This window comes from Mesocricetus auratus, unplaced genomic scaffold (assembly GCF_017639785.1).
Source record: "Mesocricetus auratus isolate SY011 unplaced genomic scaffold, BCM_Maur_2.0 Super-Scaffold_6730, whole genome shotgun sequence".
NCBI lineage: Eukaryota > Metazoa > Chordata > Mammalia > Rodentia > Cricetidae > Mesocricetus > Mesocricetus auratus.
In genome coordinates, this window is record NW_024429184.1 from 112,772,205 (window position 1) to 112,785,477 (window position 13,273).

Here is a 13,273-nt window from a genome sequence, read left to right on the forward strand (position 1 = left end):
GTATCTTTGTCACACTTTCCCATCATATTCCCAGTGACCAAATTGCCAGATGGAAGGAGGGATTTGAGCGATAACTCAGTAGTTAAGAGCACTTGCTCTTACAGAGGACCCAGGTTCCATTCCCAGCATCCACACAGGGGCTCGCCACTCCCAGAGTAACCCCACTTCCAGAGATCCAATGCCCTCTTCCAGTTGCCACAGGTACCAGACACAATATGATACACATGCATGCATGTGTGAAAAATACTCATATGCATAAAATTAAAACACATTAAATTTAAAAGAAATTGTTAAATGAATGAGTTTAGGGACTTTTACTGTGGAAGTATAGCAGTACAGTGTCATTTCATGTGCTTACACGTTAACCTGTCACAGCAGCAACTAAAAAGGTAACCCAACTTAGGTTTTTATGATGGGATTTTGATACCTATGGTATAACAACCCCTAAAAACACAGATGAAGCCCCAGTTAAATACTTTCTTTTATAAGTGTTACAACGGCCACGTGCCACTCCACAGCAATAGAACATTGACCAATACAGAGTACATGTAGTTGAAATTATACACACTTATCACTTGCATATGTGCGTGTGTGTGCACACACACACACAGACACATGCATGAGCGCATTCATGTAGCATGCATACTTTTTAAAAACATCAAGTATTAAACAATGGACTGTGGTTTCCTCTCCCATTGTCTGTATGTGGCCTTACCTTGAGGAAGGTTAGGCAGTCCTGGTTCTCGCTCTTATCCTTGTCTCGAAGGTCAAAGTTGTAGAGGGCCCTGCAGAGTGGTGGCGGCTGGGGCAGCTGCTTGATGACAGCCACGGAGCTAGCTGGGAAGATCCCACTGACTCCATTGATCTCCCCCTGGTACCAGTTCTCATCAAGCTGTCTCCGGAGGAGGATGACATCTCCTTTATTGAACTTCAGGTCACCAGGATTCTTCCCTCTGTAGTTACACAAGGCCTTGGCTCGAGGCACCTGCAAAGACACAGACCAGAAAATACAAACTGAGCTTCAGGCTGGAGGAACGGAAGATCTCCTACCAACTACTAATGATGACTGTGTGTAGACCGCCTGGCTCATTTAGTGTAGGTGGCTGTCTTCTTTTCTTTTCTTGCTCTGTGATGAGGTGCTCTGACAAAAAGCAATTTTAAGGAGAAAGAGTTGATTTGGCTTGCAATTCAAGGAGCCCATCATGGCAGCAGAAGCTTCAAGCAGCTGCTCACACCACAGCTTTGGCCAGAAACACAATGACTGCTTCCAAGTGCTCAGCTCTCTTTTTCAGTTTTACATAGTCCAGGATCATCTCCTGCCCAAGGAATGGTCCTGCTCACAATTAAGATGGATTTCCTCACATCAGTTAGTATAATCAAAATAACCTCCAGAGGTACACTCAGCCTGCTGTCCATCTCTTAGATGATTGTAGATTCTGTCGAATTTTCAATTAACAGCAACCATCATAGTGATCCCACCCCTATTTTTGGGCAAAGATCTAGTTTTTTATTTTTGAGATTTTAATACAGTTATCACATTTCTGCCTTCCCTTTCCTCCCTCCATATCTCTCCACTCTCCCTCAAATTTATGGCCTCTTCCCCCACCAGTTGCTTTGCATGCATGAATATACATTCATGTACGTAAATATATTCCCCAATACAACCAGTTCAGTCCAGATAATGCTATCTGTGTGCATGCTTTCAGTGTTGACTGCTGGGCATTGGACAACCAACTTCTGTGCTCTTCCCTGGGGGGCTCTTCCCTGGGGGGCACTTCTCCTCTTCCCAGCTTTCCTCAATTTCCTGTAGTTCTTTGGGTAGCTTTGAGGTCTCATGGGTTTTTTCCTTTTCCACCTTAGCATACGTTAGCAACACCTTAGTTTTATATTTGATTTGGGGGTTTGTGGCTATGCCTTATTGTTTCCACTTATTTCCAAGATCTATGCACTTTGTTGTGTGTGTGTGTGTGCATACACACACACACACACACACACACACACACACACACACATATATATCAGAAAGAGTTTTAAATCAATGTTTATATTCTTGCATCTTTTATCTCACTACAAAGTTATTTGGAAAAACCATTGTTCAGCTTTTATTTGGGTAGCATGTTGGTGAGATCTCACAGGAATGGCTTCTGATATAAGTGGGAGGCACAGTCTCCAAACTCCCTGATCCACTGACTCTTACATTCTCTGCCCCCCTTCCACAGTGTTCCCCAAGCCTCAGGTGTGGGGCATTGCTGCTCTGTTCACAATATCTGGGAAATGGAAACAGCACAGGAACCTTTTGAGACAGAAGTTCACCATCCGGTGTACTGAAGACGCTGACTGAAGCCCAACAGTTCGGTAACTTGTATAAGGTGACACACTTGGGGACTGATAAATGTTAGCAAACATCATCTCTGAACCCAGGCTACCAGAGTCTGGGGCTTTAGTTCTTAATCCCGATATCAGGAATATGGTTTAGACTGGACTCACAGCTATGTGGGTTTGAGTGCGTGTGTTAGTCCGGGTTACTATCGCTGTGATGAAATATCATGGGGAGGAAGGGGTGGGTGTAAACTCTTTGGATTACACTTCCATATCACTGTGCATGATCCAAGGAGGGCAGGACAGGAACTCAAACAGAGCAGGAACCTGGAGGCAGGAGCTGATCCAAAGGCCATGGAAGGGTGCTGCTTACTGCCTTGCTCTCCATGCTTGTTCAGCCTGCTTTCTTATAGAACCCAGGAGCACCAGCCCACAGTGCTACCACCCACAATGGGCTGGTCCATCCCATATCAGTTGCTAATTAAGAAAATGTCCTATAGGTTTGCCCATACCCATGATCTTATGAAAGCATTTTCTCAGTCGAGGTTCCCTCCTCTCAGATGACTCTAGCTTGTATCAAGTTGAAATAAAACCAGCCAATACAGAGAGTCAATGATTCTTTCTGGGTTTATACTGATTTTGCATTCTGGTTGTACCCTCTTTCTACTTATGTGATTAGGATTAATATTTTTTGAACTATGTTCATATATAAAACAGGGTGTTAGTAGAATGTCTACCTCATTAAGGCTTTTGTGAGCAATAAAGGATATCCATAATGCATTTTACATCTTGCCTGGAATATAATATGTGCTCAGCGAATGTCTTCCTTTATTAGCATCATGTATAATGGGGAACTAATGACACCAGTTCTGCATACTCCTCAGCACTGATGGGAAGAAAGTGGAAGTGGAAACCACCTGCAAATGGGAAGTGGTTTGTGAGAAGCATAATTTGTCTCCAGTCTTCTTCAGAAACTGTAGACCTCATGAGCATTTGGATCATTAGGAAACTCAACTGAGTGCAGGAAACAATTAGTCAGGAATCAATCATAGATTTTGAAAAAATAAATCAGCTTATGAATCATCATCTGTCAGATCAGTCGTCTGTCTAAATAATTAATTCAGTCAAATGCTTTTTTTTTCATAATTGAGACTGGTTTTTCCACATAGGAATGGCCTTGATGTGGTCTTATTTGAGGTTGGCTTGGCACACTGAAAGTTCTAACAACTCAGGATTTCTCTCACCTAAGATATTTGTGTGTACTTTTCTGGGCAGTGGGGTGGAACTGTCCCCTTGCATTGGAATATGTCGGGGTTCCTAGGGGAGTAGGATGGCTTTAATTCAGGTCTTCTGAGATTTTCTCACTCTACAATGCTTATTTGAAAATGGGATTCCAGGCAGATTGTAGAGAGGAGACCTTGCATCCCTTTGGCAGTGGGATAACATAGCCACAGATAGTGTGAGGGGGAACTGGGGCCTAGAGAAGTACAAAGACTCAGCTCTCTGTGGAGAAGGAGACTGGGAGGTACGCAAACAAGAAGGGGGAGTGGGTTTGTAAGGTGTGACTGCACTGACACAGTGGGAACTCTGTCGTCATTACAGCTGATGCTGTTGGCCTATGACCTTTAGCATGAAGTGTCACTCTCAACACACTGCTCAGTGTAACAGAAGTCAAAGACAGTCGTGCAGACTAGGTCTTCCTCACATATCAACGTATCTGCTGGGGGAATGGTAGGAGTCTGTTCCTGAGAACACTGAGAGTATTTCCCAGGACCAATGTTTTTTGATACTGGAATTCCTCCTAAGTGTTTAGTTCTGATTTTTAACTTTTATAACAGAATGATTGTGTTGCCTATTACAGTTAGACAAAACTTGGGAGGGGGGGTGCAGTGAAGCTTACAGGTGAGGTGTGGAGCTATGGAAGGAATCAGGGAAGAAAATTAGCCAAACTGAGTGGGACAAGTAATTACGACCTGCCTTGAGGAAGATGCCGCTTGAGAAACCAGCACTCAGAGGGATGAGAGCAGAGGATCCACAGGAAAAACCTAAATCTGTGAGGCATCCCTGGTCAGAGACACCAGGGATCAAGACCTGTCCTTCCAAACTCCCCCTCTCCAATTTTCCATCATAACACAAGCCACAGTTTTCTGGGCACGTGACTGACTACCCGGAATACTAGTTGGTCACACTTTTCAGTCTTCCGGGCAGCTGTGTTCTGGTTTATGGAATGGACATAACCTTTCAGGAAGGCCCTTACAGAAGGAGTCTGCCTTCCCTTCCCTGCCTCCATCCCACTGTGTGGGACGCAGCAGGAGCTCCGACTGCCATCTTCAGTAATGAGAATGAAGTTCCATTCTAAGCAAGGGAAAGAGGCTCTGTCAAGTTACATAAACCATTTTCATAATTCATTATTCTTCTGTATTTATAAAAAGAAAAGAATGAAACGATAAAGAAAAAAAGGATCCAAGTCCTTTACACAATAATGGCAATATATAATAGTATTATTTTTCATACATACCAGATACCATTACTCCATAATGTATTTTATTTAATTATCACAGCAACCTTTGAAATATATATATAAATTCAAATTTCAAAACTTAGAAAACTTGAAATCAGAGAAGTTTAAACTTGCAAATTCATAAAATGAGGTGTAGTGAATTCAGGGTTTGAACACAGGACTCTCCTTAAGTCCGCAGTCTTAACCATTAAGCTCATGTTTCTCAAAATAAAATTTGTGGATAACCTGTACCAGGATTCTGGAGGACGTTGAAAACACATATCCCAGACCCAGTCCTGCTTTATTTGCTCGGTCTTTCATGGAGTAGGATTTTTTTTTGTAGCTGTATTTTAATTTTTATGAAGCTTTCCTCCCATCTAGGCTTGATGCTAGTCATTTGAGCTACATCTTTTCCTAAATCAAATGGAGGCAATGGAGATTTGATATAAGCTTGTAAATTACTAACCTACTTTCTTCTTTTCCTTCCGGGAAGATATTTCTAGTGTAAGTGGCATACGTATTTTAATGAGTACTGAGAGAACGTATTAAAGCAAAGTTGTATAAAAGTGCTTAAATGCCTTTGAAGCTGCCTAAACTTTGAAACTCCATGTTGGTACTAATTGTCCATCTTCATCTTCTTCTTTTCTCCATTCCTCCTCAACACGGGGAAGCATCGTGGGCATGAATTACAGATTCTATATTCAGCACAAGGCTTTCCGTCTTCGGTCTTCCTTCTGGATGATATGTACCCTGTTTATTCTTGGTACTCCCATTATAGTGACAGAAAACATTGTCTTCCATTTGCAGCTAGGGTGGAGGGAGGCAGGAGGGGACAGCGAGGGAGAGAGATGGGAAAGAAAGAGAATAACTCTGAAGAGAGGAGGAAATGAACATTTCTCAGGGTTCTTTCAGGCCCCTGAAATTTCTCTTATGTTATTGCACTACTGAAATTTTCATCTGTTAATCTGAGTCATGTGGCCTCACAACCCTGTGAAGTAAGTGGTAACACCATATCTTACTGGTGAGGAAATTCTGAGATAGTAAATGTTACCAGACAAGGTCTACACCTATCCAGAATACACCAGGCCCAAGAAAGACAGGCTCTTCTGACCCCAAGGCCCTGGTGCTTCTACCATTCCAGCTGAAGTCACCCAAGTGTTTTCTCATCATAAAAGTCACCGGGACTGTTTAGTAATCAAAATCTGAATGAAGTGTGAATGCAATTGCCTGGATGCTGGCTGCATTAGCATGAATTATTGAACTCCAGAGCCCTCACATCAAAGCTGAGCACCTGAAGGGTCTCGGATGGCTGATTCTATCCGGCCCTCAACTGTTCCCTCCAGGGAAAACGACGCCAAGTTCTGCATCAGCTATTACCCGTGTGCACTTGGCACCATCTTTTATTGCTCATAATTTCTTTTTCTCTCTGCAGGTGCAGGGGTACCGGGTGGGGTGGGGTATGTAGTGGAATACTCAAAGGTCATTATCCAACTTTATCATGGTCTCTTAGGGAAGAGTAGATAATACGTCTTGTAATGGAAGCTCATATGTGCCTAAGAAGCATTCCTTTCTTTGAGATTCAGAAAGCTTCAGGATTGTCCTGAGACCTGTCAGTTGGTCTTTTTTGGTTGGCTTGACTGGCTTGAAGCGCCAGAGCTTTGATTTAGGTGACTGGACAATGCACAGAGCTCAGAAGTAAACAGTGGTATCAGAGTTAGTGGCGACACAATTGGCTGTCTGTCTGTGAAGCCATCCCTTGTCTGAGGAACTTTCTGCTTTGTCTTTGTCTTCCAGCAGACTGATGACATTCGGTCTGGTCACACCTTTGTGGGGGGCGGGCATGCCGAAGCACTACACCAGGTCCTTTTTGGACTCTGCCTTGTGCCCCTTTGACTGTTTAATCTGCATCCTTTAGCTGGAATAGGCCAGCAATACCAATTTCCAGTGATTTGATGAATCTGAAGGTGTTCTGAGGCTCTTGAACATACTTCCTCATGGCTGTGTTGAGAGGACTAGTGAGACAAATCATGCAGACTATTTAGTAGGATGTGTGGCAATAATAAATACCACACAAATCAGGATGCTTAGGAATTTTTGTCCAAAGGAAGAGAAAGGAGGAGGCAACTATTGTTAACATCCCCTGGCTTGTCTTTCTCAGGTTCTATTTGTCACTCATTTGTTCTTTCAACAAGTATAATTTGAGACTCCAGCATGCCAGGCATTGTACAAAACCTTTGATTGATCTTGGTCAAACAAACAAACAAAAAAATAAACATATACAAATAAATATAAAAATGCAAGTTAGAGTACATTTAAGAAAATAAAAGATTAGGGGAACAACAGTCCTTGAGATAGGAAGGAAACAGCAACAAGATTAGTATTGTCCCTACAGCTGTCTCTAAACCTCCACTCTGTGTGTGTGTGTGTGTGTGTGTCCGTCCATCTGTCTGTCTGTCTGTCTCTTGTCTGAGGTCCTTTTGCTCTAGCCTGCACCTCAGTACAGGGACAGTCTTCCTCTGAGCCCTCCCCCTTCCCCCGCCCCACTTCCTGAGAGCCCATAGCCACAGAAGGTGAAGAGAAGCAAGGGTTTGTGTCATGTAGTCAGAGAACAGGCCTCTTAGGGTCTGCCATTCATGTATCTTCCTGTTTTCTCCCAAAACATTTTCCCCAAGTCTGCTTTGGAGTGATTTCTTGTATCTACCGCTGAAGGTGATACCAGAGAAGTCCACTGTCGTGCTCTGTAGACAAGCTGAAAAATAACTTGGGGTTGTTTTGGAAGTGGACTACGTGCCAGATCCTGGAGATGTTCAAAAAGACAGCATCTATCTCGAAAACAAGCACGTCTGTTACCGTCTGTCCCTCCAGGAGGGCATACGGCACCCGTGGGCAGGTAAGAGGTATACAGCAGTCGCGAAGACCGGGAAAGCTCCACCTACCTCAGGCTGGGAAGCAGGTCTGCTCTCTCCTATTATTTTTGTTTCCACAGTAAGCTTTCCCAGTAAGCGTGGCATACCTCAGATATGTCTTTTTCCATGTGGCTGGAGAAATGAGCCAAACTTATCTTGCAAAGTGAGGAAAAAGAAACTAAATGGTTCTCCTCCTACCACCTTTACCCCAGCTAAAGAAACAGCAATATGCTGCTCTCCTCTGCCTTTGTCCCCTAACTTACTGCTCCCTGACCACCTCCGTGTGGAGGGAGGGGTGTGGATATGATAGAGGGACAATAAATGACAACATAGTCCAGCACACAATAGGGCATTTCTGAGAATGGTGCCATCCAGGCCGAGGTTCTTGAGGTGGCCCCTATATGGGAACCACAGCTTGCACACCACGGCCTTCAATGAAGCAGTAAATTCTCTGCACCCAGAATCTTTTGATTAAAAAAAATCATGTTTTCACTATTGCCTCCAACTCTAAAGATAACAGAGCTCTTTAAAGGTGAAAAATTTTAGAAATATCTTTAAAATCCTCTCAACACAAAAGTAATGGGTGAGATGAAATCAAGTTGTCCAAATGATAACTGTTCAACTGGAGTCACAGGTAGAAGGTAATGCACTATGTTATTTGGTTTTTATGTATTTGGTCCTTCTTGGTATTTCCAGTGAGGGTGCCACCACTGGGACAGACTGTTGTGGCAAGGAAAGAAATTGTCATAACCCCCACAACCCTGGAACAGACCACTGGGGAAAATGACTTTGAAGAGAGTTAGAACTTTCTTCAATGTTTCAATGCAGCTGGAAACATCTGTTGTTACAAAGTTACATGTCTTTGAGACTTACAGTGCATGCACAAGTGTAGCATGTGAGTGTGAGTTGTGGTCTCCTAGGTGACTCTAAATCCAGGTACATGGACATTGCAGATGGACCACCACAAGACATATTCTTCTGTACCGTCTCTTTCTTCCTGCTAGATTGTGCCCATTGTTTTGTCAGCCATGCTATACTCCTAGTATAGCTCTCGCCTCCCTGCATTGTAATCGCTGGCTCGCTTGTCTGCATATCAGACTGAGTTCTGCAAGAGCAGACATCAACTTACTCACCTCATACTCTCCGTACGAGGCAGTGACTCGTACACTCAGGCAGTCAGCAGAAATGTTCTGAGCACCCAGGATAAATAAGACAGACCCAACTTTTGTCTTTATGGAACTCACATTCTACCAGCACCTAGTAAACACTCATTCATTTGTTGAGTAAGTGAATGAGTGAGTGAATATTTAATTAAGTCACCCCACTTGGGCCCCATTCAAATTCTGACATTTTGTTTAAGCACTTTTCCTATAAAACTCCATCATAAACAACCAGTTATTTCCTTGAAAGTGGAAACTAATCAGACATACTGACCATAGATAAATACTGCATTTTTAAAAGCCTGCCCATTAAAAAGGTGTCACCATTTTAATCGTGTTTTGAATTATATCCATGTCTGAGGTTTTATAGAGGATCTGCCTTGAACATCCTTGCTTGTGGCAGACATTTTCTTTCCCAGCATGCCACTCTGCATTCAGTCCCTAATCTGCAGTGCAGACAGCCGTGCTGAGTGACAAGAGCTGACAGATGGCAGCTCCAATGAAGGGAGCAGGCTGCAGCAAGGAGCTATCTTTTTCCACCGATTCAGAACATTGAAATGCAATTTATTGCTAGCCACATGTGCCAGAGAAAGCAGTTCTCAGCAGCTGTTGACCTGAGATGCTTCAAGTTCCTTTCTGTGGGCTGAGTGTCACTGATACTCTTCTGCCATGACAGGAAATAGGTTGGCGTGTGGAAGTGGTCCTCCTGGTCTTGTCCCTGTGGGCTGGCTTTGCGTGGGCCTGTCTCATATGACCGGGAGTTCTAGCATTCAAAAGTCACAACAGATCCGCGTCTTTCTTTGTTGTGGGAAAGCCTTTCTTGGCCGTTGTGTCCAAGGTCTCTACTCTCCTCATTCACACTCACTCAATGCCATGTGTAAATTAACCTTTACAGAACACTAGTCAAGTTTCCCAGTGTGAGCATTCCTACCTCGTCTACCTATATGACATCACTGAGTGTGATGTTGGACGGAGATGGGCACTATTATTCTTGAGAGTCCCTGAAGCTGTTCCAAGGCACCTGTGCAGGGATCTTTGGATTTACAGTCAGATGTGAAACACTGCCACAGTCCTATAAGTAGGACTTTAAAATACAGTCGGTGTCATACTTTTTGTCACTGGGCACGGATGCAGCGCTGTATGACGTTATTATGCCTATCTGGTTGTAGAAGAAATGGAAGCGCCAGGAGACAAGACTTGGCTCGGCTCACACTGCCGAATTTCCTCTGTTCATGGCCACCATCTTCCTCTCACTGCCTACTGCAGTCCCTAGGAGCTTCTTTTGTACTATTCGTGCCTCAGGGTTTCTTACCTCTTAACTGCTTTCCAGAATATTCCCCCTCCTCTTCCTCTGCTGCTCAACTTCTACTTGTTGTTTAGGTCTCTGCTTGAACCTCACACCCTTAAATAGCCTTGTTGCATTAAGGCTCTTCTCACTTGCTTTAGTGACATTCCCCCCCATGGCCTCTGTCAATAGGCATGAAAGTGCCTTATGATTTTACCTGCCTCTTTCACTAGACTAGCTTCAGTAGGGTCTGATAGTTTTATTTATCTCTACAGTATTCCTAATGCTTAACACAGTGTCTGACCCAATAAATGCTTTTAAAATAAATGAATTCAGGGGAGGAGGAGAGGGAGAAGGCGCTGGGATTGACATGTGAAGCAAGCTTGTTTCTAATTTAAATTAAAAAAACTATGGAGGAAAAATGATGATTAATGATGACATCTTAATCTCAAAATTCCCACATTATTTCCTTCTACAAACCCCAAATTTCCAGTCCCTGTAAATTGGTTGAGAGGTTTCTTTGTATTTGTGTGTGTGTGTGTGTGTGTGTATGTGTGTGTGTGTGTGTGTGTGTGTGTGTGTGTGTGTGTGTGTGTGTCTGTGTGTATTGCCAGAAGATGGAGTCTGATCCCTTGGGGCTGGAGTTATAGGAGGTTGTGAGCTGCCTTATGTGGATGTTGGGAGCTAAACTTGGGTCCTCTGGAAGAGCAGCAAGAGTTTATAACTGCTGAGCGATCTCTCAGGTTCCATTTGTTGAAATTTCTTCAGGAGCTGGTTAGGTTCCTGGTAGAACTCTCCATGGGCTGACTCGTGTACTCTGTCTTGACATGCAACCCCCCCAGGCCTTGCAAAGTGCCACAGGAGCAAGCTGAAACCTGCTTAGTGTGCAGGAAATATGCCTTCTGCACCCATGCCAAGACAAAAATACAGTTAGGAAGAAACCCCAGAGACACCTGCAAGGAGAGGGTATTCTGGCAGCAGCAAGCCTTTTAATAACTGAGCCTTACAGATAGCACAAATTCTCTCAATTTCCATTTGAGGAGGCAGGGATGGTCCAGGCTGCTTGCATGCTTGGGGGCCTGCTGGCCTTTTATCACATAGGGAAGTTCTCCTTAGAGCATCTAATCACCTTCTGCAAACACAGATGCTGCCACTCAAAACAGACGGGAGTGGAGTTTGGCACACACTGCTTGCTTCCCTTATGTGACCTGAGCATGCATATAAAACTAGATGCAGGCGTTCATCTCTGCTGTCCCACGTCCATGGGTGGGGGAATGAGGTGACAGGCATCAGAGGAGTGATGGAAACTTCGAGAAGCACTGCTGCTCAATAAACCAGTAGTACTTGCCTTGTAGCTAGTGCAGTGTCAGAGCTGAATTTCAAATTTCATTTACTTCAAATTCATGGAAGTGAAGACAGTCAAGCGTGCTAGTGTCTACTGTGCATATGTTTGTGTCCGTTGGTTACAAGAAATTCAGGGACTGAAGAGCATATCCAGTGATGCCCCAGGGATGCAATAGGAAAAATTCAGGAGGTTGGTGACTGTAAGAGAAATCTAATCTTTGCACGTGAAAAAGGAGAGTATGTTTGTTATGGGGATAAACCTACAGATTTAAAAAATTAAGAGGAGTATTGAACAAGTACAATACATGGAACTTGGTGAACCCTTATGGTGCTATTTTTTTTATGATTTATTAAATCTTGCCTGAGGATTCAGAAAGCAAAGTCGCCTCTTGTTATAGAGATCAGGCAGTGGTGGTGCATACCTTTAATCCCAGGATTCAGGATTAAGAGGTAGACAGATCTCTGTTAGTTCAAGGCCACCATGGCCTACACAAGAGTGAAGAGTAACAGAGCTCATGCCTTTGATCTCAGCACCTGGGATCACACACATTTAATTTCAGCATTAGGGAGGTATTTAAGAAGGAACAGGGTCTCAGAGCTGCCATTCATTCTCCAGCCACATTGAGGATAGAAAGACATTGAAGTCTGGGGATTCTCCAGCCATGCTAAAGAGAGGCAGCAGTCTGAGGTTTGGTGGAACCAGGATCACCTTTCAGTCTGAGGTAGAGTGAGAGCTAGTGCCTGGCTGCTTTGCTTTTCTGATCTTCAGCTTGAAGCTTGAAGCCCAATATCTGTGCCCGTGTCTTTTATTTTTCATGTTACAGACCCTGATTCAAGAAACATCTATCAAAAAATTATGAAGGATCATTGAGATGGATGGCTCAGTGGGAGAAGGTGTTTGCCGCCAAGACTGTTTTTTATATGTGATTACGATATGGAATAGATCTTTGTCTTTGAAAGGCAGCTGTTTAAATGTTTACTGAAAATGTGCAAGAGTACAATGTGTGGGGTTTGCCTCAACTCCATTCTAATTGGAGAGTAGACAGAGTGTAGATGGTCTAAAGGTTCACACCTGTGTGAGTATTGTTTTCCCCTTTATACTTACAAATTATCATAACAGGCTTTCAAAAATCAGAGGAATTAACAGTGCTGATAAAGGCATGCACAGACACCTCTCTTCCGTAATGCTGGGAGCTTAAAATTTCTCATTGCTAATTTGTGTACATCAGGCAAGACCTAAAATGCCTGTTTCCATGGGCCCAGTAGCCTTAGTTTTGTTAATTTTTCTTGTAGAGTCATGCTAGGGTTCCTGGAAGCAATTGTGTAGAGCAGACTGTTTAACAGTGGACCGGAAGTCCAGACTGGTGGACTGGCTTAGAATGTCTTTGACCCTAAGGTTTTGGAGTGACACCCATTCTCCCACTTGCTTCCTGTGTGAGTGACTTTGGACCACGTATTTGAGACCAGGTTTCTCACACACAAAGTGAAAGAAATTATCAGTACCCTTTTCATGGCTGTGAGATCTCAATGGAACAGTACATGCTAAGTACTCAGAAGAGGGAAGAACTCTATGTATTTCTGCTACCATTATTTTCTTTGCAACTTTCCTATGTTCTCATCTCAATCTTCCAATAACCCCCGTGAGTCCATATTGTTACTATCCATCCACAGTGCGATAAAAAAGTTAAGTCTTGAGAGAGTGCTAAGTTGGAATCAACTTCAATGGGCTTGTAAGAGCCAATTGTTGAATTTTCTTTAA

The 13,273-nt window shown here is 43.4% G+C and overlaps 1 protein-coding gene across 2 annotated transcripts in view; it reads right to left on the reverse strand.

Moving 5' to 3' along the window:
• The window catches only part of Sh3rf2 (SH3 domain containing ring finger 2), a 99,080-nt gene that overhangs the window by 49,395 nt on the left and 36,412 nt on the right, over positions 1-13,273 (reverse strand). For both annotated transcript variants that reach the window (XM_040741875.1, XM_005069179.4), the window contains exon 2: positions 716-985. In XM_040741875.1, coding sequence (XP_040597809.1) covers positions 716-985 — 270 coding nt within the window. The remainder of the gene's footprint in view (positions 1-715; positions 986-13,273) is intronic.